Source organism: Erithacus rubecula, assembly GCF_903797595.1.
Source record: "Erithacus rubecula genome assembly, chromosome: 2".
NCBI classification, from domain to species: Eukaryota; Metazoa; Chordata; class Aves; order Passeriformes; family Muscicapidae; genus Erithacus; species Erithacus rubecula.
The window spans coordinates 33077205-33102980 of record NC_136685.1 but is presented as its reverse complement, the minus strand read 5'-3'; the positions used below and the strand labels follow the sequence as shown (position 1 = coordinate 33102980).

The 25776-nt window shown below is 38.7% G+C and overlaps 2 protein-coding genes across 5 annotated transcripts in view; one reads left to right on the top strand and one right to left on the bottom strand.

Moving 5' to 3' along the window:
* CEP162 (centrosomal protein 162) overlaps positions 1-3576 on the top strand; it is a 40937-nt gene extending 37361 nt beyond the window's left edge. For all 4 annotated transcript variants that reach the window (XM_079326751.1, XM_079326749.1, XM_079326750.1 and 1 more), the window contains 2 exons: positions 546-680; positions 2377-3576. In XM_079326751.1, the coding sequence (XP_079182877.1) occupies positions 546-680; positions 2377-2595 (354 nt within the window). In that variant the 3' untranslated portion in view covers positions 2596-3576. The remainder of the gene's footprint in view (positions 1-545; positions 681-2376) is intronic.
* Positions 3577-9105: 5529 nt separating this feature from the next.
* On the bottom strand, positions 9106-24223 carry MRAP2 (melanocortin 2 receptor accessory protein 2). The gene is made up of 6 exons (XM_079327302.1): positions 24151-24223; positions 20697-20791; positions 17259-17363; positions 16959-17105; positions 14036-14135; positions 9106-9709 (listed from the first exon to the last, which is right to left on the bottom strand). Exons 4-6 carry the CDS (start codon positions 17083-17085, stop codon positions 9358-9360), a joined length of 579 nt encoding a protein of 192 aa, XP_079183428.1. The 5' UTR covers positions 17086-17105; positions 17259-17363; positions 20697-20791; positions 24151-24223; the 3' UTR covers positions 9106-9357.
* Positions 24224-25776: the final 1553 nt, after the last annotated feature.

Genomic DNA, 25776 nt, shown 5'->3' with positions numbered 1-25776 from the left:
TATAAGAACACTTCCCTGAATTTCTGGAGGATTAGGAAATCAGTTGCAAGTCATTGTCAAGTTAATTTTACCTGGTAATTATTAAACTTACATGCAGGCTTGTAATCATCTCTCTTACAGCATGTCTTTAATTAATTGAGTCCTTAGAAATGCACTGGTATCTTTTATATTTGGTCTTTATCTTGGGTGTGAGAAGGGATTGTGTAAGAACATCTAATTGTAATATTCTCTGTTAACTTTTTGTTGTATGAAGCATAAAATGTGACAGAACAAAATCCCTTCATAAAATTATTAACAGAACTGGATTCATCAAAGAGGACTAGACTTTCATATCCTCAAGCTACTTCTCAGAAATGAAAAATCCTAATATAAGTCCCTGAGTCCCTGTTAAAGCTTTTGAACAAAGGAGATTTCTCTTTTATGTCTGCCTTTCTACAGCTTTTGAATGTAATGATTAAGCAGTGCAAATACATTTTTAAAGGAATCTGGTATATAAACTGCCTTACACAATGATAACAATTTTCATCAATTCTCTCTTACTGTAGGTGACAAAACTGTTGGAAGAACTGAGGGAGGCTAGGGAGAGCCAGAGTCCTGAAATGAAACATTTCTTGTGCCTGGAAAAGAAAATCAAGCATATAGAGAGCAGACATGCAGAAAGAGAGCATGAAATTCAGAAGGTACACCTTGTGTTTACTTCTCAAGAGCAGTTTATTGGTTTGATTGTAATGTTATGGTATTTATTCAGGCTTATTTAGCTCGCACTGCAGGAGGGAAGTAGCATTTATACAGCCATAGTTTTGTCTTTGCTGATGTCACTGCTAATGCAAGTGCATGTAGGTGCAGGCTGGTCAGCTTGACCCTGCTGTGGTAATTAAGATTACTTTGGTAACTTCTTTGCAGTGTGGTTTAAAAAGGCTTGCTGTTCCAGAGGGTTGGACAGTGTGACCTCTGGAGTCAATATCATTATTTCATACTTCAGTTACACAATGAAAGTGAGCTACTGAAAACTGACAAGAGTTTGGAATTCAGAGTCTAATCTATTATGTGTTCCTCAATTGAACTGTAATTATCTAGTCCTAACAGCCCTATTCAGAAAATCTACATTAAAATTATGTAATACCTTGTTTTATTTTAAATTTTAAAACCAATTCTCAAGGAATATACTTCTAATGTACAGATTATTTTGTTGTAGAAGGATTTGTTCTTGTACATTTCTATATCAAATGCTTGTTTTCTTTCAAAAAAGACCTGTGCATAAAACAAATCACTGGATTAAAAACAAATCCTGTTGCCACTGCTGTTTTCACAGTTATTTTGTTCACATTCTGTCCTGCTACAGGTGACTGCAGTACAGTTCATTCTTTTGCTATTAATTTGCATTTTTATAATGTGAGGATGTCTTTACCATTTCTGTGAAGTATTTGCTGCTGCCTACTCTGTGATCTAGCTCCACTGAATACCAGTAGTATTTACTAAGATGTCTTGTAATATTTTGAGGTTTTTAAAAAGTAAATAATAGTATACATAATTCGTGCTAAATAATTTTATCTTTTTGTGGTGCTCCTGCACTTGTTTGTATTAAGCTTTGGGTTTTGTTTTGTTCTAGTTTTTCTCCTTTAACCATCAACACTGGACCATTGAACAGTTGCCCAAATGAATTATATCAAAATAAAAAGTGTAGAAAAGGAAATTGCTGAGCATGAAGTTAACAGGTTATCCTTAGTATCAAACTGCAAATATGATAATTTAAGTGATAGGCTTTCTTTAAAGAATCTATTACAACTAATTGTGGTGTGAAGATTTTGATGTCTTATGACACTTCTTACGTTGTGTAATTTAATAGAATTATGTCAGGGATTTTTGTTAAAGTTATTCAGACCTCTATCTGCAACAGCATGAGATCTTTGTGATTACAGGACAATTTCTGATAATTCATAGAACTTGTGGTTTTTAAAAGTAGAGTAGTAGGCTACAACATGTCATTGAGATTTAGTTTGTTTTGCGCACTGTTATTTTAATTCCCACATTTAAGTGGCAATTCAAAAAGTTAATTTTGATTTATAGAGGATTTTATGTTATGTGCTCAGCTTTGTCTCAAATATTCAAATTTAATAGCTACTTTGGAGAGGATAAGTTAAGTTCTCCTGAGTCTCATTAGTCAATAATCAATTCTACCCTTCTGTCATTAATGCAAATATTTAAAGGAATTCATTGCTATCACAATGATTTTTGTAATATTCAGAAAAAATTGTTTCTACCTCTGCCCACAGTGTGAGCATTCAGCTTTGATACTGAGCATCAGATAAAATGATGTGGCAGATTTTTGCAAAGTGGCAGCACTGGCTGAGTATTGGTGTTTTTTCTAATTTGCAGGCAACCCAACTGACACAGCACATTTCTGAAATAAGGCAAACCCAGGAGGTTGAGAAGTGGCGAAGGCTGGCACAGCAGAAGAATCAGGAACTGGAGAAATTTCGAATAGAGTTGGATTCAATACTAGATGTCTTACGTGAACTGCAGAAGCAAGGGGTTGTTATTCCTGCACCCGATTCCAGTGGATTCAGAGTGACAGACAGCTGTTGGAACACATGATTAGGTAGCAGTTTAGTAGAGCAGCAGAATTTTAATATTCAGAGCTATATAATGAAAATGTTGTTGAAAGTCATTATTGTAATGTGTATAAATTGCATTGCATTCTGATTCTTCACTTTCATATCCAGAAGCAGATTTGTGTTGAACAATACTCTAGTAATACTGTATAGCTTCTATTTTATTAGTAATAAATTTGCATTTTTAATCTAGGATTGTTGAGGTTATTCTGTAAACTCAACTCCCATTGAAAAATTTCCTTTTTCACAGACTGTGGAACATGCCTGAATATTTTAAAGTTCGATTTCTTACTTGTCTTTTATAGTGATTGCTTTGCAAAAAATTTGAGTAGCAAGCTGTTTGATTTGTATGTTTAGTGTATGGCATTAATGTATTTCATTCCATAGGGAAGGAAATGCATCTTTTTCCAACATTTGCTTCTCTCCCTCCAATTCATATAATATTCCTTCCCTTATCTTTAAGACCCCTTTCCACTTTAGTGAATGATTGAAGGGCTGGAACAGAGCAGGCATTCCCTGGTGGTGCTTAAATTCAAGCTGTTCTTTCTTTCCTTTGCAGGTAATTCCTACTGTGCTGGTAAGACTGGTGGCAGAGCGGGTCTAGCCGAATTCTTACAGGGCAGAAAAAATCTATAAAATACACTGTGAGAGTAGTTATTGGCATCCCTTTTAAAAGGGAAGGCTGTACTGATAAATTTTGTACAATGGGCTGTTCAGCAGCTGACATAGTAACTACCCCTGCTGGTGGTCTTGACACACCAGTCAGTTGTGAAGACTGTGCTAAAGCTCAGACTTCAGGGGTGTGTAGGTTGGGAAATTTAGAGTTAAAATATTGAGCAGGTCAGGAAAGGCACTGGGGAAAAAAAAATAACAACAACAACAAATAAACCCACGTAACTGAAAACTAGGCCAAAATATCAAATGTGGAGTTAACTTTCTGCTGAACTGACAGGCATCATGGCAGGTACCAGGCAGTACCTTAGGGTGCTACACATTTGGTCTCCTCTTTCAAGAAAGAAATGGACCCAGGGGAGGGAAAGAGGAATCATCACTCCAGGAAATACAGCCCTAGGAACCTCTGGAGCCATAGGAGCTGCATTTGGTGGTTGGAAGGCATGCTTTCCCAATAAATCAGTACATTATTAGTTTGAAGTTTCAGTGGCTGCAAGTCCTTAAGAATTCCAAAGCAAAAATTGATGTTGTATCTCAATCAACTCTACTTATTTAGGGCAAAGAAAAGATGAAAGCTAGAATGTTAGGTTCCTGAGAACCTGCAGTATTGGTTGAAACTAGCATTTAAGTCAGATATGAAATAGTTCAGGTCTGTGCATGTGTGTTTATGTATCATGTTATTCAGGGACCAGCTAGTAAATGTGCATTTTCTCTCATAGGAGCATGTGGCTGAGCATGCATAAAAAACAGAAGAGTATAAAAATTATATCATATAGACATCAACAGTGCTTAAGGATTTTTTTCTTTTTTGCCCATACACAAAAATGAAATGAGCCTGTATACACATATATAATATATATACATATAGTAATTTAAAAAGGATGATCAATTGCCAATTAATGTGGTAATCTTGGTTGTTCGGTATTTCTATTTTGTCCCCATCTAAAAAAGTATTAATCTATATTAAGAAAATATGTAAATATAAAAATTCTCTGTATATAAAATGCCAGTGGTGTGTAAATATGATGCATTTTCTTGGTTTGGGTCTGTTTTACAAATAAAAAGGATAAAAATTGAGTAATTTCAACTAATTTATTTCCTGTACAATTTGCCATATGGGTAACACTACATTAAAATGTGTGACCTGAAGTAAAATGTTTTTCCAACTACTGCAGCCCTTGTGCTTCCAGAGAGGTCAGGTCCTGGATGGAGGTTCCTAGGACAGGAATCCTAGAGAAGCATTTCTGGTCACTGGAAACTCTCTCATGTATGTTCATGTATGCCCTAATGTTCGTTCATGCAGTTGATTCAAACACTTTTACAATTTGTACAGTCAGTTCTCAGCCAATGCTGGTATCTTACAGTGTTGGAATTAAATTATTTCTCTGTTTTACTGAGCAGGGGCAGTATTATTTACCATCACTGTAAGCTATCAGGTGGTTTATACCATTTTCTTACAAGTATTTATGCAGTGTACACTCACTGAAGCATGGTCTTCAGTTTTTAGGCATTTGCCATGAAGTGGGCACTCTACACAGTAGCAGACTCTCTCGGGGCTTGAATGGCTGCACTTCAGGTGTCCTTCTAGAGAAATAAGGTGCAAGTCTTAAGTTCTCTTCTAGAGTTGTTACTAGCTTTGAGGATTTCAGTGTGATCTTTCAAGGAGTTATATAATTATATACTCCACATGTATTTTTCATCTTTTTGTGCCATCCTGTTTCATCATGCATTTCCAGGAGCCAGCAAAGTGGATTGATTAAAAGAATCAAATGTAATGTCTTTAATTCATTGCCTAATGCTTCTCTGTTTACAGCAAAGCAGCTGGAGCATAATAATTTGAAGTGTCATGTTTGAAGCTTTTAAGAAATCCCATGAACAGCTGGCTAGGTGACTCAGTGACCTAGATTGCTTCAAGAGAGGAAAACATGATGTGTAGAAAGGGATCAGATTTCATCACAGTACTTGGGGCAGAGACAGCAGCAGTGTGTTCCATTTCAGGTTGTATGAAATACATGTCAAAATTGTTCATGTAACAAATTAAATAGATTATTGTGAGTGAAGACTTTGTTTGATAGCACATAATACATTTTGAAGTCTGCCCTGCTATCCCATATTTAATCTGTTCTGGAAAATATAAGGAAAAAAGACAAGTATACCAGCACTAGCTGTGCACATCCACTTCTGCAGGGAATGGTGGGGGTGGGTCAGACATCAAGTGCTGCCCTGACTCTTGAACAGAAATCCAGTGGTATCTGTGAATTGAAAGTAGCCTTTCATACACCTAACTACATACCTCTCATCCATAAATAAGCAAGCACAGGCCTCCAACTCTTACTCTCATTGGAGAATGTGTGGTAGAAGGTTCTTCTCTGCTGTCCTTGCTACCTGTCAATATCCAAGGCTAAAAGTGGCAAAAAATGTCTGTGTGTCAGTGTTACAGTATTCAAGGTCAAGGGTTCAGGTGCTTAAATGCTTAATTTCATTATAAATATACCTTATTTACTTCACCTTGCAGCTTCAGAGACTGTATTGCTCTGGATTGTAGTAGAGACGATCAGAGTTTTACCATTGTCTATCAGCAGTTACTGATTTTACCTTAGAGGTTTGGGGGTTTTGTTTTTGTTTGTTTTTTTTTAAGATACACAACTAAAACTTGTTTACACAGAAGAGCATTTTGGAAGTATCTACCTTTGAAAACTGGGATAAATACCTTGGCCTATTAAGTTCTTACAGAATACAAGGCATGTTTAGCAAACGTGTAGCTGTTTAGAGGAGCTATGTCTCTGCAGTTAAATCTGGTGATGCATTTATGATGAGTTTTGAAAAGAAGCTTGAGGCCAAGCATTAAGAAAACTCACAAATACTCAATTTTCCAACATCATTAAATTCCAAGTACTCCTTTGAAGATTATTCTTATCAGAACACTTTCTATTCTGTTTCTAGTGTACCAATTAGTAGATTTCCTGAGAAAAGATGATTTTTTTTTAAATAGGTTGTATATTGCCCTTTCTCCTGAGGCAAAATATGTCTGTTACTCTTAAAATGGAAAAAAAAAAAAAAAAAAAAGAAAAAAAAAGGAAGGACAGCCTTAAAATAGCTGCTTTTGAGCACTGCAGAACGTTTTTGGGTTTGCTTTGGCTCTGCTTTAAGGCAGAGGCAGTGCAAAAATCTCCATCAGACTATTGCTCCACAGTGTCTCTGAAGTGGAGTGGGAGCTCGAGAGCAGGCACTGACAGGTTATTTTTCTGAGAAAAACAGCATGAAGAATTTTATATATAGAAGGGAGATGACAAAAAAGTAGAACCATCATCAGGAAAGAACAGAAGCAGGAACCAAACACTTAAATAGCTTTACAGGATTAATACATGCTGCAGAAGGATATTAACTATGCAATTTAAATGTGTTTTAAGTTAAGTTGACATCATCTCTGGGTCATTGTATTAGGTACCTTTCTTCTAGGCATTATTGCCAGTATCCATACACAAAATGCTTCCTTTTTCTCCCCAAAGCAGTAGTTAGGTACCCAAAGAAAGCCACTGAGATTTAAGGTAGAAGAAAATCACAGGATAGCCTACAGGGAATAGCAGCCAGCATCTTTTTTTTCAAAACCCCACCTGAATTATTTTGAAACTACTGAAACTTTTGAGATTTTTTTCCCCCCAAAGGGGTTGTGGAGCAGCATAACAGACTGCCCTAGGAAGCAGTGGAGTCACCATCTCTAGAGGTTGTAAAAATCCATGTGCCACAGGGGGAGATGATTTAGAGGGGGCCTTGGCAGTGCTGAGTTAATGGTTGCACTTTATGATCTTAAAAGTCTTTTTCCAACCTAAATTATCTATGAAATGTAGTTTTTAATGCCTTAAAAATACCCTTCATTTCTCACTTGCAAAGGATATGGATTCCACATAGATTTGCCTTTCCTTCAAGCAGCAGTACTATTTTCAAGCACAGCAAAGGAAAGAATAAAATAAAAATAAGAGCTCAAACATTAGGCAGCTCACTCATCCAGAAATCAGCTATAAAAGCTCCATTTAGTACAAGTCCCACAACCTGTTAGCAGGAACAATATTGAGCTTCAAAGTTTAACCATCAGATAGCTAATAGTTATTGAGGTGCCTCAGCAGGAGGTAGATATTCAGAGACAGATTTCCCAAATTTCCCAAACTTAGGAAAAGGAAAGTCGCCACCTACAGCCTTCATACCTGTAGTTATGTACTTCCTGTGAAAGAAGGCCTTTTCTGCTCCTGAAATATTTTACTGGAGATATGCATTGCAGCCCATGGAGCTGTGCTCATTCAGAGCAGGGTTCATCTCAGTCTTCTCTGGAAATTTTTCAGCAATAACCTGCTAGTTTTAAATAGTCTATGCTTTGTTTTGAGTGTAATCCTGTTGCTTTAAACACTAGCCAGTCCTGCAAGAGCTACATTTGAAAACAGGAAATTAATCTGTAAAGTGGTGTGTAATAAGGACACAGGACATAAAAACAAAATATGTTTCCTGCACTCTTCCTACACAATTTGTATTCTTTAAATGCTCAACCCATCCACTCTTTTTTTTCAAATTTGTAAGGTGAAGAAGGGTTGAATTAATCAGCATTTAAGTGGCTGAAGAATGTATTAGCAGGTCTCTAACCTCAAACACAGATATGTTGGATAAAAAGCACGTTAATTTCAAGCAAATTCAATTAGGCACAGCATCTGGAATCCACTCTTCATCTCAGTTAAGAACTTCCTGCAGAGCATACTTGAAATCCAGCAAAGGGTTTGAACCTGGTACCTCTGCATCTTATGCTTGCTCTAAAACCATTCAGTCATTAGCTACCATCTTTAGAAGAAAGCTGAAATACATTTTTAAGTACTCTCCAAGGTTCAGTACTTAATTCCATCTCTGAAAAATAAAGGTTTAAACTATACCTATTCAAATCCTTACCATATCTTTCACTGGGAGAACAGCTGAGGTTGCAACACTATCCCAAATGAGTGCAAAAAGAAGATGGAGCAAGCACAGCTTAGCTATACTTTTGGAGTTGGTCCTCTCAACTCAAAGCCTGCTAGCACTTCACTGGCCAATGAGTAAAGAAATTACTTTTTATAAAGGCAAAAAGCATAGGAAGGTTCAGCCTATTAGCAACACAACACCAACTTAACAAACCACCACCATTTGCATGTACTAGCTTTATTGGCCAAATAAAAATAGTTCTTTTTCTTATTTCCTGTGATTTAGCTACTGAATACTGTAATTACTGAACTGGAAGTTCAGATCAGCAATTAACAGGGGGAAAAAAATAATATTAAAAGAAAGAAGAAGAAAAGAAAGAGAAATCAGAGCAAAATACTAATTCCCTATCATTATGGGGCAGTTGCTGAGGTGTCATTCTGAAGTACAATTACAGGCACCAATTTACTTTTATTCAGCAGCAGGTGGTGATAGCATTTTGTCAACACTGCAACCAAACAATTTAATTAGCAAGGTATTCCCTCTGTAAGCTTTGTAAATTGGGTTGAACCTGCACCAAAAAGCAGTTGGGGTCGGAAACTGAAGTTAGTCCCATGCAGGTATGTACTGTGCTGCTCAGCTTCAGGCATCCTTATTGGGAGTAGCAGAAACTACAGAACCCTCCCTAGAGGCTGTTTATTCTTTTCTTCAGTCTTCTTTGAGATTTACACTTTTCATGGCCAATGGATTTTCATAGACCTCCCAATATCAGGCTCCAGCCTTCACAGTCCTTGTGAATTTTTATCCTTCAGAAGCTGGCCATAAGTAGTTGTTTAAAAATTGAGAACAATACAGGAAACAAACAAAAAGAAAAAAGAAAAAATAATACTGGGCAGAAGTTTTAGATCTCAGAAGGCATTAGAATAAAGCATTTAGTGTCTTTCTTCTTGTCTAAACTGAGTTCTGTCAGTATAGCCAGTCTTACATACAATAAAAAACACAGGTCTGAAATACCATCTGTCAAAAGAGCAGCAGGCCAAGAAAGGCTTCAAACTGAACAATAGCAGGAATGTTTACCTTAAAATAAAAGATTTTTTCAATCAAGGATCCAATGGGAAGATTGCATAACCAGTTTGCATTATAAAATGATTGGTGGCTCTGAGATGAGGAGATCATCCTCACCTAATGAAGAGTTCTGTTCAGTGTTCACAAAGTTAGGAATGTTAAATTTTGTAAGACAGTGTAGGTCTTCCTCAAACACTCCACTGCTTTTGGGAGCCTCTTGGAAGTGGGTATTACTATCCAGACATGGACCTTTCTGACTCTCTTTTTCTTTGTTCATATGGTCCACTTCATTAATGCAGAAATGGAAAAGTGACTGGGATTCTTCAGCCATTTGGTGAGAAAAGACCCTCTCAGACTCCAAAGGTCTTCCGAAATCTGCTACAAAGCTGTTCATGCGAAATCTTTTTTCAGAAAGTTCTGCATTGCTATGGAGGAAAAAGGAAAATACAGTAAACGCAAAAGTAGAACTATTTGAGTTCTTATCAACAAATTTTGTTTCAGCAACCATTATGATCAGAAGAAAAAGAAACCTTATAGTTTATCTACCTCAGACTTTGAAAGCCAGCACTATTTATTATTTTCTGCTGAAGCAATTTTAAGTCTTCATTTGTCATGAGTAAGTTAATGCCAGCACTCTTAAATGGCACTTCTAGTAATCAGTGTACTAGAATAGTGACCACACTGAATGAATTTGTAAGCACACTTGATTTCAAGTAGTAAAAATTGTTTTAAATGGCTCATAAGAACAGTTTGAACAAAGTCCTTGATAGACAAAATGTTTTTGAGGCACAGGCAGCTCTGCTGCCACTAAGGGCATTGAGCTTGTCCAGACATCAAACCATCTTTTCTGCTGACTTCAATCAATGAAATTCAAATTTCCAAATACGGAGAGTTGGAACTAAAGACTGCTTTAAACACTGGCAGCCCAGGAAGGATAGTTTAATATTTTTTAATGTATTTTGGCAGTTTTCTCTATGAATCTTATCTCAAACCAGCACCAATCTGCATGGACTCATGCAGGAGCCATTTGCAGCTGGGGGTGAGAAGAGCTCAAGCTAGCTAACAGTTTTACTGATTCATTCTTTGTCAGGCTGATTTTATATCCTATCATCACAAAATGCAAGTTAATTGCATTTGGAAGGCAGTAGAGGTATTCAGAGAATGAGCAATGAAACATGTTCTTAGAACATGAATTTTTTTAAGAGCTAATAAATCATACTGTTTGCATCTGAAGATGTAGCAAATGATTCTGGAGTCAGATAATTGGACACCTAAAGGTCCACCCAGCACTGAAGAGTTTTTCAGTGTAATTTCATTTCCTCCAGCCTGCAGTGGGAGATAAGTGCCTACAAGCTTTTGAGAGCCTCAGATTACACCTTCAGAAGTCTACCCACTAAAATTTTCAAGTTCACAGGATACCTATCATTAGTCTTTCAGGCACAGTTAAATATTCCTGCTTCTCAAAAGCTAATTTACTTCCATTACACAATGGGGGAATTCTGTCCTCACAAAATTGCTTCCACTAGCCTAGAAATCAAGGCAGTTCTCTAGTTTGTCAAAACTGTATTGACTCACTCTGCATTTCAAAGTGAACCAGGTAGAAGAATAACATTTAAATTGCTGTAAGACTGACCAGTAGCTAAATAATAATCTGCTGTATACACTGCAGGGGGCAAACAGCCTGAAATAATTTTGAACTGACAACTGATATTTATGTATTTATAATGCAGTGAAAAGCACCACTCTGAGCTGGAGTTTTATAAATAATTTGGCAAATCTGTCCCAAGGATTTCTAGGTAGTGCTGTAGCACAGGCAGTAGAGGTGACAAATAAGCACAGAAAGAAGGACAAGCACTGTAAGCCCAGGAAGAAGCGACTGCAGAAGAAAGTTTAAAATGCATCCACTACAGAACCAGAATTGCTTCATAGATGTGGAAAGTGCTTCATAATCCAGTGAATTATGAAGGAGCAAAGGCTGACCATGCAGAGGGTACACAAGACCAGCAATGGCAACCTAATCCTAATGGAAGAACAGAGAATGCAAATAAATTTTACAATGACTGAGAATGTTGAGGATATATGATGAAGCATAAACCTGTGTTCATAAGCAGGAAACACATGGTCTAATATACTGCGATATTTTTTGGAATTTGAAATTCACAAACACCATCTTTGTATTTCAGAGGAGAATTCTATTACATTTTTTTTTAACTAGACTAGAAACTTGCATAGTCTTGCTCATTGCAATCTGCAAAAATTCTTCAGCAGGTATCTTTTCAGAACACCCAAGAAAAGCAGCCTCAAAAATCTCAGGTTTGCTTGACCAAGGTCAACTGATTTCTTAAAAAAAAAAAACAACAAAAACCCAGTTATCCAACATCTACTGATTTAAGATTACATTAGCCAATATTTTGTAGAGATAGTTTGCATGAGCTCCCTCATTTGTAGCACAAGAATATTTTCAAATGCAGAAACAAATATGGCATGCTTTCCTCTCCTGAGTGATGAAGGAGAGCATTTTTTGGAAATTTAAATATTGTCAACAATTCTTTTTCAGTTGCACAAGCTAATGTTCCACACATGCTTATGTATGCAAGCAAACAAAAGAGAAAGCAACAGATAATCCATAACTGATTAAATTTCTGCCAGTCCCCATCCCTATCCTGTCCATTCTGCACTGAGAATGTATCTAATTCTGAACATCTTGTGTATTTTTGAAAAGTACATCCTATCATGCCCCTTTATATTGAGCCAAGAAAAGCATACTACTAGGAAAAAAAACAGCAGAGTATTCTACTTTGGATCCATCCATTTGAGTCCAGATAACACTTAAACTCTCATATTAATGGGACTTTAAAGAGCAGCCAAATAGCCTTACTGAAGTCTGAGACTTCCAACCATCAGTCAAGCTGGCTTTCTCCTAGGACCTAGGAATCCTATTAACATCTGTTTCTAAAGGAGGGCTCAGGGCAGCCCATTAATGCAGCAAGTCATGAAGAGTCCAGTCAGGTATCAAAATAGAAGTTTCAGGCAAACTAAAACCAGTCTGCTCTGGTTTTCCAGGTAGTTGTTTTCCAGTTTTTATATTCAAGTATCAAAAATAAGAGAACACAACTGTATTCACTGCCCTTATTGTATTCCCACAGGATCCATGTTTAGTACCATGAGCATTTAATTACCAAATGTTGGAAAAACAGTGCTCAAATTTGTTAAAGGTGCCAGCCCAGCATACATAGCAAGTAGGCAAGCACTCAGGGACACAGCTCCCAAAGCTGCTAAGAGATCTATAACAGATACAGAAAGGAATAATTGGTCTCACTCCAGCAACTGAAGAAAAATTATATTAAGAACAGAAGGGCCTTCAAAAAGTCTCAAGCCTAATGATGAGAACAAGGGCAAGTTTGAATTCTGATCACGTTTTCTGGATGTAGAAGTTGACCAAAGATGGACATTTCACAAACTCTCTAGGACACTGTTCCAAGAAAACTGATGAAAAAAGCAGAAAAGAGTGGAAGATACAAAGCAGGCCTCTGCTACCTGAAAGTAAATTTTTACAAGTGTAATAATTTTGACAAATATCCGTGTTAAACTCTCTCTGTATATGTATTTTTGACTTCACCACTTTTCCCCTCTCAAATTTTCCACATGGGATCCAGACTCATGCTCAGCTAATAAATAAGATCTTTGTGAAAAGACACCAACAATCACAGGGATTTTAAATCTGTTGGGGAGCAATGTCTGGCTAATTCATAACAGTCTGTAGGGGAAGCAAAAATACCAGCATGTCAGTTCTGGTATGCTGGATTCTTCTGCCTCGATTTTCTTCACAAAGGAGCAAAACTATAGGAGCACAGAAGAGGCTCAGGATGTAGATCTGTCCTCTCTAATGTGGCCCTGTCTCTCGAGATGTGCTATTACACGGAGTTCCAGAGCCACTCTACATGTGATTAAATAGCAAAGAAGGCAGAGGCAGGCTGCTTTAGGAAGTGATAAGCACCAGCAATTGCCTTTTGCAATCAGCTTCTCATCATTGCTACCTGCCCATAAGCAATCTCATGCTCCAGAGAGGGTTTTTTATCTCCACTTTATGGCACACAAGCCTGAGAGGAGATGTGGGCTCAAACTTTCTCAGAGAAAAGGACACTGACAGCCTGCATCCTCTGCAAATGCAGATAAACCACTGAGGCAAGGCATGGTCTGCACATACTTATCAGCCAGAAAGAATAAAAAATAGAGGATTTTCAAGGGAGCCTGGCTTTAAAGAAGTGTCAGGCTGATCTCTACTTCAGCATATATGGCAATTTCTCAGTAGAAACTAAGACACTCAGAGATCTCAGGGGTTTAGGGAAGATTTTGCAAATACTACCCAGATCTGTCTCAGGACTTGAACACACAAACGTTTGGGAACCAGCCAGGCAAAAGCTTCCTTAACTCAAGGTCTGCACTGCATTTTATTTGTATCTTCTCTGTTGATATTTACAGTATCACTCCATGAAAACTTGAGCCTACTTACAACCATCCCACCTGTTTGCAAAACATCTGAAGACACCTGTTTGGCAGCCTACTCAAAACACCCTTTTAGAATGAAAATGCTGAAATGACTTGAAATGAAGGCAGACCCCACTGTTTCATAAGAACAGACTAGAATGAAATGGTACAATGTGATCACTGTCACTGCTTGTTTGAGGGCTGCAAGAGCCCAAATGTGCCACTTAGCAGGCTGGATTTGTTATTCCCATTTTCAGACTCACTCTTGATGTGGTGCTCCTGTCTTTGTCAGCAGAGTCAGGACAAAAAACATGAAGATGACAAAAACTGCAAGACCAACCCAAAATCCAATCACAATGGAATCTGATGGGGAGAAAAAAGGAAAAAAAAAAAAAAAAAGAGAGAGAGAGAGAAAACAATATGATCAATATTTTTCTTGCACTTACAAAGAGTTTCCTTCCACAGCAGCATGTGTGCAAACTCAAAACCATTTGCAGCTTTTTTCTGGGTGACAAAGAGAAGGGATAATCAAATTTATACTTACCTATTTTTAAACAGAAGGCTGCCATTGAAAATCTCATTTTAAGGCCAAATTTTACTGAGATCTAGACAGTAGATAACATAAGGAAGACAATTCTTTTGGTGAGTAAAGTAAGAGGAGCTCTCTCACTTCCAAGCATAGCTTTGGAAACTCAGTGCTAGAGCTATGAAGAGAGGATTGTTTGATATTCCTCAAAATTCTCTGTCTGTGCAACTCCTGCCATTTTAAGTTATTTCTGCCCCAGACCATTAAGTTTCTGGATTTAAATAAACAAGACAGCATGTTCTGCAAGAAACAGAACCACAGATAAAACTATTTGCTACTTCAATAAATATCAATAACTAGCAGACACAAGGTGTTTTTCAATAGTTTTCAATTTGGGTTTCCAAAGTACAGAGAACTGTAACACAATGTCAGGGGAGCGCAACAGATTTAGACAAAAAAGTCAAACCACCAGTTAATCAATAGGAAAACACCAGTGCAATGGCCAAATTAATCAGTCATTGGAAAGAGGACAGCTTTTTGTCTCTGTGCACAAACTATCTACTATTCTTATTTATAGCAAATGGACCATAGACAATTTGCCAGTACCACTAAAAACAAATCTGTGTCCACTTACAGCTTTAAGGTGGATCCACAGTTTCCAGGAGCTTTATTTAGAGAGGTTCAAGTGGGACAAACATATTTCCAGACAATGATCAACTGATTAGCACAGACCAAAGTTACAGAGCACCAACATTCAGTATCACCCGGCCCAGGACCCATCAGCACCCAGGTTTTTTTCACCTGTCATTTCAGTTAGTTATTCTTTGCTTGTGCAAGTATTCAAAACTTCCAGAAGTTCAAAAATGTTAACATATAGACATGCAATAGGGAAGGCTTGGTCAGGACAGGAATCCTTTCTACCCTTACCTCTCAATACACAGCCACTACCAAACCTCAGAGATCCTCACTGGTTGTAATGCCTGACCCAGTGCTACAGGCACAGCACAGAACTGCTGAATTTCCTGCAGGACTAACTAAAGACACTGAAAAAACCAAGGAATCAGCTATCCTACCTGGTGCTTGACCCCAGCTGTTTCTCATGCTCCCACTGTGAAATATCTTCCATGCCAAAAGGCGGATGTGGAAGCTGGAAATCAATCCATTCTCTCTTTCCCTGCAAAGTCAAAATGCCTGTGCAACTTAAGATTTTCTCCCTAAGAAAATGCTTTATCACAGTGAAGTCCCTCCTTGACCCCTTCCTCAGGTAAGCTAAGGAGGTCAAGTTTCAAGTCTCCCACTGCAATATTTATTCCATCTCTTCTATGCCATATCTTCCCCTCTCAGTACCTTGTGTAAAGTAACTGGAATGTGGTTTGAGTATAGGTCTCTGTGATGGAGGGGGATGAGATTTTAATCTCTCTTTCTGCTTAAAGCACTCTGCCATGAGTTTATTTCTGTAATTCCATATATTATGTGCACTAAATTACTTTCAGAACCATTCTGTAAGCACAGCCTGTGTTCACTGGTTAAAGATATACCTTATGGTCGACCCTCCTAATACAAAACAGCTCATCTTGCTGGGCTTTGTAGTACCTGAAGATTTCATCTAAAAAGAAATAATCCCTTTAAAAATTTACCACTTGAACATTTATAGGTAATAGTACCTTCCAATTAGTCAGACATGCTTGGATGGTTTGCAGCTGCATTAACAACCAGAATGCAAAATGCGATCAAGATCACTAAAAAATATGCACATAGATTATATCAGTGAAGGTAGAAAAAGGTACTAAAGGTAAATAAAAAAAAAACAAAATCAAGACTCTGCTGAACTACTGCTCCCCACAAAAATCACACCTGCTATTTGGTGTCCCTGCTCCCAACAGAATCCTTAGGTTTACTGACCCTAATGCTAATCTTCCTTGCTTTATTGTGCCTCATAACACACTTCATGTTTGAATTTGAATTTCAAAATTCAAGCAGGTATCCTGAGTTCTCTTCAATATTTCACTTAGGTCTCACTCACTTAAGTGGAAATTATTCAAACCTACTAAATTCTAAACACTTTTTCATAATTAACATAATTTCATAAATAACCCAACATCTGTTCAAAAAATATGATATGAAGGACACTTACACTGCCCAAAGTTACAAACAGATAGTCATGAGATACTTTTGCATTTTCAAGTTGCAGCTTTGGCCTTCCTTTTCTTCATAATACAGACTCATAACATCCAGGTAGTTCCATCTCCTCTGATCATTCCTACCTATTTTGTCTCTCACTAACATTACTTAGGCATCCTCATTTTCAAAGGCACAAAAAGTGATTTTGTTCTTATCTCTGCCAGTCACAAGTATCTCTTGGCTATCTTTGTCTATTTACTTTCTAAAGCTTTAATGTTCAAAATACCTGGTCCCTACTTTTCCAGGTTTTTTGATGTCTAGTTCCTGCCTTCACTTCTCCAGCAGAACAAGAAAAGGTCAATGAAAGGATACAGAATAATAAACAATAATGATAATCTAATAATGAGAGGGATACTGCTAATTGCAGAGAATCCTAGGAATTAAGAGAGAAATGTTTTTGTACAATATTCAGTCAAAAGTGAAGAATAGGAGCACGTAGACAGGAAGCTCAGCTGCAATGAAGTCTCTGCTGAACTTACACTTATGAGCCTTCAGGCCTTCAAATGACACTGGTCCATACTCATAGTACTCGTAGTCCCAGGTGTAATCAGAGTTAGACAAGCCCTGCTGGGAGGTTCTGTTAGAGATCAGTCTCAGGGCAGACATCTTGCACCTCAAATACAGACCTGTGGGATATGAAATGTTAATGGAGACTGCACTTAGCCCAGCTTTTGGGTTTTTTGTTCTTTCTCATCTATTGGATCACTTCCTCATCACAATAAACAATGGACAAAAATTGGAAAATAGGAGATTCATATTAGATACAAGGAAAAATTTACCTGATCTAGTCAAACATGCTTTGAGTAGGAGGTTGGACCAGATGACCACCAGGGGTCCCTTCCAATCTAAATTTCTCTATGCTGATGAACGAGCTCAATATGCCACTGCAAAAGAAAAATAAAACAGGAGTGATTTCCCTCACAAATTACCCAAAACTGCAAAGCAACACTGAGCATCATGAAATTAGCTTGATAGATATCTCTGTCATTACCACCATTCTGTACTAGAGCCTTGCATTTTGAAGAGTAATTTTTTTCACATTATGAGACAGTTTTATGCACACCAAAAGAAAGCACATCTCAGGATAAAACATCTGCTGCAGTAGCTGGAGTCAGGAAATCCAAGTTGAAACATATTACAAAATACTTTTTGTGAGAGTAAGCTGAGCTTTTGGGTCATTTTGGATTCAATTAAAACCAAGCAGGATTGACTAAGACTTCAAATGCTAGGAGGGCCATACATAAAGAACAAAAAATCAGGCACAAAATAAGGAACACTTTCACTCATGGAATATGAACAGCATTTCAGATTTGTAAAACAGTTCTTTCTGCAGCTATTTTACCAGAGAGAGGAGAGGAGTGACCAACCCTATTCTTGGATCAGGATAAGAAGCTTCACCACATTACCCTCACCCTTTCCTTAGCCTTTCAGAAAGCCTCCAGCATGAATAAACAGCCTGAAGCACAGAGGAGAAGGGAAAAACACACGGATATTATGGGCAACCCAGTTCATGGCTGAGGATGTTTCCCATCTTGTACTTCCAGCCCTTTCAGAATGGACAGAGAAAAAGAGCTAAGTCTAACTAAAAGTGCCTGTGTTGGCAGTCAAGTTCCTCCTTGGCTTCTCCATTTCCTCAAATTAAAGAGAGAATGTCTGATTAAGCTCTAGACAGACTTTTTTATTTTAATCAACTGAAGCAACTGCTGCCTCTGGGAGAAGGAAGCGGCACAGAGAAAACCCTAGGATGCCTGGCCTAATTTGCTCCCTTCTCAGCTCTGTCAGTTGTTTATTACAAGACTCTGTTTTGTTTTGTGACAGTGCTCCAAGAGATTACATGGTGCCACACAGCATTCCCATCACCTTTTTCCCCCTTCTCCTCAGTGTTTTGTTGATGACATGTCTCTTGACAACATTGATTATGCACACCAAAAGAAAGCAAAAGAAATTGATTAGTCCTGTTTGAAGGCTCTTTTTCTTTTTTATAACTTTCCAGAGAAGTCTTTCATTTAAATATTCCTCACATGGCATCACTAATGGCCACTGTCACCTCCCTCCTTTTAGTATTGCAAAAAGAGCTGAAATCCACTTGCAGAAAACTTCAGAATAGAGTATGGGAACAATCTAAAAGATGTTGTTTCTTCCCACCTCAAGTGTTTCTTCCCACCTCAAAGCAGATGGGGCTCATTGGGCCACATGCAGAGCTCTCTCCCAATCTAGTCATGAGTGTCCATTTATAATTTATGGGGAGGATAGCACTTTCAGGACACAAAGAATCCATCCCCGTATAGCATTAGGTTAGGATTAAAAGCTCCAGCCTTTCCACTGGCTGTAAGCATGTGGAGATTTACTTTCCCTGTAGACAAGCCACTGTCAGAGGGAGAGGTGCTAATGAAAAACTGAGTCACCAGCTCCCTGACTAACTTGTGCCCTCAAGGACACATAAATATGCTTCTAAATCAACCAGTGGGGCTAAACATAAGCACTGCTTCAAACCAACTGTCAGCTCTCTTGGAAGCTTTGTCTGTCCAAATACCTCCAAAAACTCAGCCTCAAACATGCAAAAACCTTTTATTCTACAAAAAAAACCAGTCTGGAATGATACAAGGACCAGCACAGTGAAAGAAGTGACTATTTACACCTTGCATCTCCTGAGGAAGAGCAAAGCAGGCTGAGCTGGCACAGTAGCAGCCTGTTAAGTGCATTTGCCTGGCTGCTGCAGGTCATGCAGGGATTCAGGTAAGAGATAAGCACTTCCAAGAAGGATTTCCTCCAGGAGGTGCTCTCAAACACTCCTGTCAGACACAGAGAGCTGTGATTCATCCCACAGCTGTGAAGCTTCACAGGGACTCCTCTAATTGACTTTGCTGAGGGTTCTTGTGGAAGGTACAGGGGTCTTTTGAGGCAAAGATGAAAGCCCCTCTACTGATTTTGATGTGTAGGGCTGAGACAGGCTTTCCTCACTCCAGCTCTCTTCTTCCAGGGGCAAGTAAGTCAGGAACAAAAAGCTTCACTTTGATTATTTGAGAAACCCCAAAGCAGGACTGTGTTCAGTGCTGCCAACCAGAAATTTAGGCAGGTGGGTATCCTGGAAACTGAAAAGGGCAAGTGCTCAGGGCTTTCTTGTGGGGCATTGGGTTGCTCTCTGCAGATAAATGTAACCAGATGCTTCCCATGGAGACCCAACCACAACTCTTGGAGTGGAATTATGCCTTCATGAGAACTTGTTTGTAATGTGTGTGAAAGTTTGTAAGGTCTCAGCTGGCCTGACAGCTGCCAGTGGCACCTGAGCAAGCTAGTCTGGCTGTTGGGCTGTGTTTGTATAAACCCTGCCCTTGAACAGCAGCAGCAGGACATCAAACACTGTGCTGCTGGACTATTTTATCCAACATCACTGATACATTGAATGAGGCTCTCTGCCACTTACCTTTCAAAATGAAAGCAAAACTGAACACACACCACACCTGCTTTATGGCTTAAACCACCACTGAGACCACAAAGGCATATCTGGTTTTGTGTGTGTCTGAAACTGACCTTGTAACCAGCAATAACAACCTCTGAGCTGAGCTGCATGCACAAAAAGAAAACCATGTAGATTGTTCATGTACTGTTTGTTTCTGGAGCCAGTGAAACTACCACTATGGTAGACACAAGGAGCTTGGTGAATTTTCAGTCACCAACTACATCTATTTTCCAAATAGTTATATTCTGCTTAGTGCCACAGAACCTAGGCACTTAGTGGTTTCAAAAGAACAAACAAACTTTATCTGCTTGCAAACTCTGAAGATCCCAAGACCCAGATGGGAAAAAAGAAGGAACATTTTGAACTGTGAGAAGTCCCAGCCTGAGAAAGCTTAGTGCTACCCCCTGGTGCATCAGCTCCATTGAGCACACATCAAGCAGCACAGTTAACCCAGAAGATGTTGGCTATGAGAAGTCAACAACTCAGGCTGTTCCCATATCTTCTACATTCCTGTACCAGCACCAATATTCTGCCTGGGGGAAAAGAGAATCAGCCACCCCCAATCCATCCCAAAAACTAGGAGGTGAAGTCAGAGAAAAAAACAAATTAAAGAAACAAGCACAAACTTATTTACACTGCTGCACTGCAGCAGCTGAAAAGCAATACAGACCCCATCTTTCTACAGCCCTATCATGTGGCTTTGAACAAGCTGTGCACTCCCAAGCACAAACAGGAAAATCTGCAGGAAATACTTCACCTAAGGGTCCTTGTCTCTTGCTAATTCTCAGTACCCTAGGTGGGCAGAGTCTGAGTTCAAATTTCTGATCTTTTCAGGGGTGTACCAAATCCCACCTGCAATAAAAGAGAGGAAAGAAAGCAATAAAAATTAGTCAAATTTAGGAAAAAACAAAATGAAAGAGAGAAAAAGAGAAAGAGGAAGAGAGAGGGAGAGAGAGAGAGATCTGAAAAGAGATTTTACAATAAAAAATCAATCATGAATGCTAACTGATACCTAGGTCTTTTCTTGGAGAGAAAAGAAAGTACAATGTTAACTGTGGTTGTCTTTGTCACTGATATTCACAAACATCAATGTCTGAGCTGCTGCACTAAAGTAACAAGACTAATGTTGGATTCATCACAAAAGGAGTTTATAACAATGGAAAGGAAAAAAACTGGTTTAGTCACTGCTTAAACTGTCAACTAAGGATGAGAGGTTAGTTACAGACACTTTTGCCTCATGCCATATTACATGCATTTTATTATCCTTATAACCATGCAATGTAAATTCCAGCAACAAACTTCTGACACACCCCACACAAACTCCACACCATTATATACAATTTGCATGCTGACTGTACTGCTTGTACCTAGTTAAAAATACGACATGACATTATGACTTTAAAGTGGAATTTAATAAAGGCTAAAAATATTTGCCAACTATTTTTCTATGGACAATAACAATATAAGCAAATAATAATGCTCACTTAGCAGTCCATCTCAGTAAGAGCCACCTGGAAGTTAAGGCAGAAACTAAAATGAAATCATAATACTATGAGTTCACTGACAACTGTATGGTTCTAAAAATACATAAAGCAAATACTACATAAGCCCAGTTATTAGCTTTGTCTGAGGAGGCAGATGAAATACACCTAATATGGTTCCACAGAATATCTGCATTCCTCTTTGTCTTAAAAAGTTTCAGGGCTGCACTGACAGTAAATCGACATGGAACTGTTAGTTGGGAGCTGCTGGGACTTGCTCCCAAAATACACTGAAACTTAGCTTAACTCCAGTACCAAAAGCTTTAGATACTACAGCCAGAACACACAGTCTTAAGAGACAGCATTTTAGTAATAAAGATTAGCCATAATTCCATTTATTTTCTGCATCTAGGGCAGGATTACACAATCAGTAATGAGCCTATTTCCTCTCCCCACTAAAAGCCAACTCCTCTCAGATGTGCAGGCAGCTGCAAACCCAAGTTCCCTCAAGACCAACTGGACTAGGAAAAGCCCTAGTAAGCATTCAAGTACCAAGACTTTTTCAGTTCTGTAATGTTAAAAATGCTGACACCAATGGTATATATACATATATTCAACACTTCACAAAAGAAAGGCTGTCTTTCCTTCAGCTATTTATAATATTGTCTATTTTAACCTTTCTCGCTACAATCTCAGGCTGATTTGTTGTAGAAAACCCTGAAGTGAAAGAACCCTGACATATCTACTAATTAGGTAAGATTAAACTGTGAAGCAAGTTTTATTAAATGTGTCTTTTTATTAGCTTCATTCTCACAGAAAGCTCAGTGCTGAGATGGGGATGTTCTGAATTCCTTTCTAGGCCTGAAGTCTGTCAATCCTGTGCCTTATTCTGAGCAGAGAGAAAGGAATGCTCCCTCCATCCACTCTTACTGATCAGCACACTGCAGGTCAACTGGAATGGCCCCATCAGAATACAACCTACCTACAAGAGTTGTTTTTAAAATACCTCCTATTTGTGCTACATGTAAGAACCAGCTAAAAAACACACACACACACACAAAAACCCAGCTTCCACACAAGGGATAGAACATTGCCATTTTTTAATAACTAAAAGATGGTATTCAAATTGAAAGCAAAACCACCTCACTGAGAAATTATTTCAATGCAGACAGAGGATTACCAAATTAGATTGACTCAAAGTGGCTAATCTGCAAGTCATGAAGAAACACTGGAAGCACAGTGTTCTGTGCAGCCACAAAACCCAACAAAACCCAAGAACAGAAGCAGCCAGGTGTGTGTAAAATAACCCCACCTAAACCAACCATTTGTAATGGGGGCAAGGCTGAAGGAAGGAACTACCCTTGTGTGATATTTCCTGGGAAACTCAGCACTGATTAACAGCTGAAATTACCTGGGCTCCCTTCGTGCCTGGAGATGCCCTGTGCTGCTGCAGTACCAACCTGCAGGGTGCCAGGCTTCAGGTTTTATGCAGTTGCTTGTTGGGCTGCCCAGAAAATGGATTCTTGGAAGAAGTGAGCTTTTTTGTTTTGCTTTCACTCAAAGTTAAGACATAATGCTCAAGAGATGGATTTTTTGTTTGGACTTGGTTATTAAATTTTATCTAAAGTACAGAGAGTTCTTCAACACTTTTAGCTATGAAGCCAAAAGTGAGCAAAAATTGAGGTGAATTTAGTTAGTTACAAGGTCTTTTAAAGCCTAACTATCCAATCAAGAGCTAACATCTGTATTATCTATACTTTTGCCTTAATGACCAAACACCTGTGACCTGCACTGTAGTACTTTAATCAATTAAAAAAGTACCACCTAAAATCATGAAGAAGAAGGAACAAGAAGGAAGAAGGGGACAATGCCCAAGAAAATCCATCTTGTCCCATACCTGTTACTATATTCTAAAACCCTGCATTCAAAACCCTTCACCATGTGAAATTATACACTTCTATTTCAACTGCACACTAGTGATTTTAACTGTCTCTTAAATTTGGAAGCCTTCTCCAAGGCCTCAGGTCAAAAGCAGTGCTCTTTTGGAGGTCAGAAAGTTCAAAACTCCCAGGCTTCAGGGTCTCAGCAATGGATGAGTGTGTTCAGGCCTCATTTCATAGCTCTGTTTTAGCTTTGCATCAGTGAAAAAGTCACCACAGAGCTGAGGCTGAAAAGTGGAGTGGAAGCCAATGACAATTTCCTCTCTCCCATTACAAAATAATTCTCTAATCTTCACACAGAGTTCATCTGGTCTGAAGTACAGGCCACAGCACATTTCCCATAGCACCTCTTCACTTCTCAGTGTTCTCCCTGCAGAAACAGTTCTGTTCCCAGCCTCTGCTGAAGCCAGAGCAAGCTAAACCAGCTGGCAGGGATGAAAAAAACCCCAAACAGAACAGGTATTATAGACCATTCATCAGAGCTACTTCCACACTCGGGTATCTCACAGCTTTGGGGTTTGACAGTGCTGTGGTGGAAAAACCTTCAGCTTGTGCTTTCACCCACACAGGGTGTGGAAGCCATAATCCCTCTGATGCAAAATAACACATGGGCTTTTTAATTTGAGTCACACATTACATTTCCTCAAAAAGTAATAAAACAAAATTACAGAGATTTTCTTTACAATTTCCACACCTGTATGACAAATATTTTCTTAACTTTTGTAGTTATCCTACAATGCAATGCAGAAATATTGCCTTAATTGGTTCAGTGACAATTTTAAGCACTCACTGAAATTGAGTTGTTCATCCAAAGTCAGACTGGTCTGGAATTTTCAAACAAGAGCTGGAGAATTTTTTTCCCCCTGTCTTCAAATCTGTGTGTTCCCTCCAGCACTGCTGAAGAAGCAAACAATTTATTGTAGTGCCTCAAATACAAATTTCTCCTCAGGTAAATCATGCAGCAGTACACAACTCACAGGCACACTGAATCTGAATTTTCCCATTCTTACCCCTGCCATGTCTCCGTGTTATGAATAAGTAACCAGATGCCAAGAAAACATCATTGAACCAGTACAACCAGAGCACATTGCAGTGGGTACACATAATAAAGCCTTCATTCATTTGTAATAAGATTTGTAGTATAATTTTGCCAGTAATAGCTGCTATTATAGGTTCAAAGACTTCAAATTTTATTTGAATTGTTGAACAAGCTGCAAGAGTATCATCTGTGCTTTACTCTAAACCTTTTCCATGACAAAGTGTACATGGGCAACCAGGGAAAGAGTAGGCAGTAAATTACTTTGTCCAGCTCTTAATACTCTGTGGGTTTTTCCCTTAAAAAAAAAAAAAAAGTTGCAATAGCTTGGTTTATTTTATACATATTTGGTTGTGATTGATACACCCAGAATATCTCATTATTTTTTACAAGAATGGAACTGGCTGTTCTCAATGGAGACCTGCCATTCTCCTGGCATTTTTCCAGGCATTTATTCCTGTGGCCAATTCCTTGACTCTCTGATTAAGAACCTGAATAGAAAGCCACAAATGGACAAGAAAAACAACCAGAACTGGGGACTATTACCTGATTATCTCTAAGTAGAAACCAAAACCTCTGTTTGTTTCCGCAGCAATTACGTAAATCTGCACCCCTGTGTGCACAGCCTCTGGGAAGCTCAAATGAGAGGAACAGACCAAAACAGGGAGTCACTCCAAGGCAGAGCAGTGGGCTGGGAAGCACACCTGGAAATAGAAACACCTCAGTGCTCTGCCCAACAAAGCCCAAGCAGCCTGCCTGAGGCAGTTTGAGGCAGCATTGCCACTGATCTCCCATCTCTCCAAGAGCTACACCTGTCACAGAAGTGCCAAACTTGTGGTGTGTCTTCCAGTGACTGTCCAGCTTTATGTGCCAAACAAGGTTATATGACAGGATGAAAAGGCAAATGCCAGGGAACAGGGACTGCTCACAGGTAAGTTTTGCAAGCTTGTCATTGAGGTGATGGTTTCCAGCAAAAAAAGAGTGGCAGCTCAGGAGAGGAGCCTGAACTTACACATCAGTCAGAGGAAGAAACCACTGAGATGACAACTGTTAAAAACAGAGAAGGGAGGGAGGGAACAGAGGGAAAGAATGAGAATCAACAGACTAGGGAAGAGTATATGGAGAAAGGGTAGAAGGAAGACAGAGCAGGAGAATTAATCGAAGGCTGTATGGAGGGGAGATGATCATACCTTCAGTCAGCACAAAGGAAGAGAGATGTTACCTGAAAAATGGCAAAAAAACCCCAAACCCAGAACAAACTTATCTTGGTGTTTTTCGCCCAACTAATTTTTTTCAAAGGTTTTCGATTCAGTTGTTAAATTCATTCAAATGCTCAGCAGTGTGCTTTGTAGCTGTTCTGCTTTCAAATACAGAGGGAAT

Excerpts from the sequence above, each read along its gene's own strand:
- MRAP2 (XM_079327302.1), bottom strand. The coding sequence starts at position 17,085 with ATGTCTGCCCTGAGACTGATCTCTAACAGAACCTCCCAGCAGGGCTTG. Across the intron at positions 14,136-16,958 it reads AGGCCTGAAGGCTCATAAGT|ATTCCATTGTGATTGGATTT; the intron begins GTAAGTTCAGCA and ends TCTCCCCATCAG. Across the intron at positions 9,710-14,035 it reads ACAGGAGCACCACATCAAGA|CAATGCAGAACTTTCTGAAA; the intron begins GTGAGTCTGAAA and ends TTTCCTCCATAG.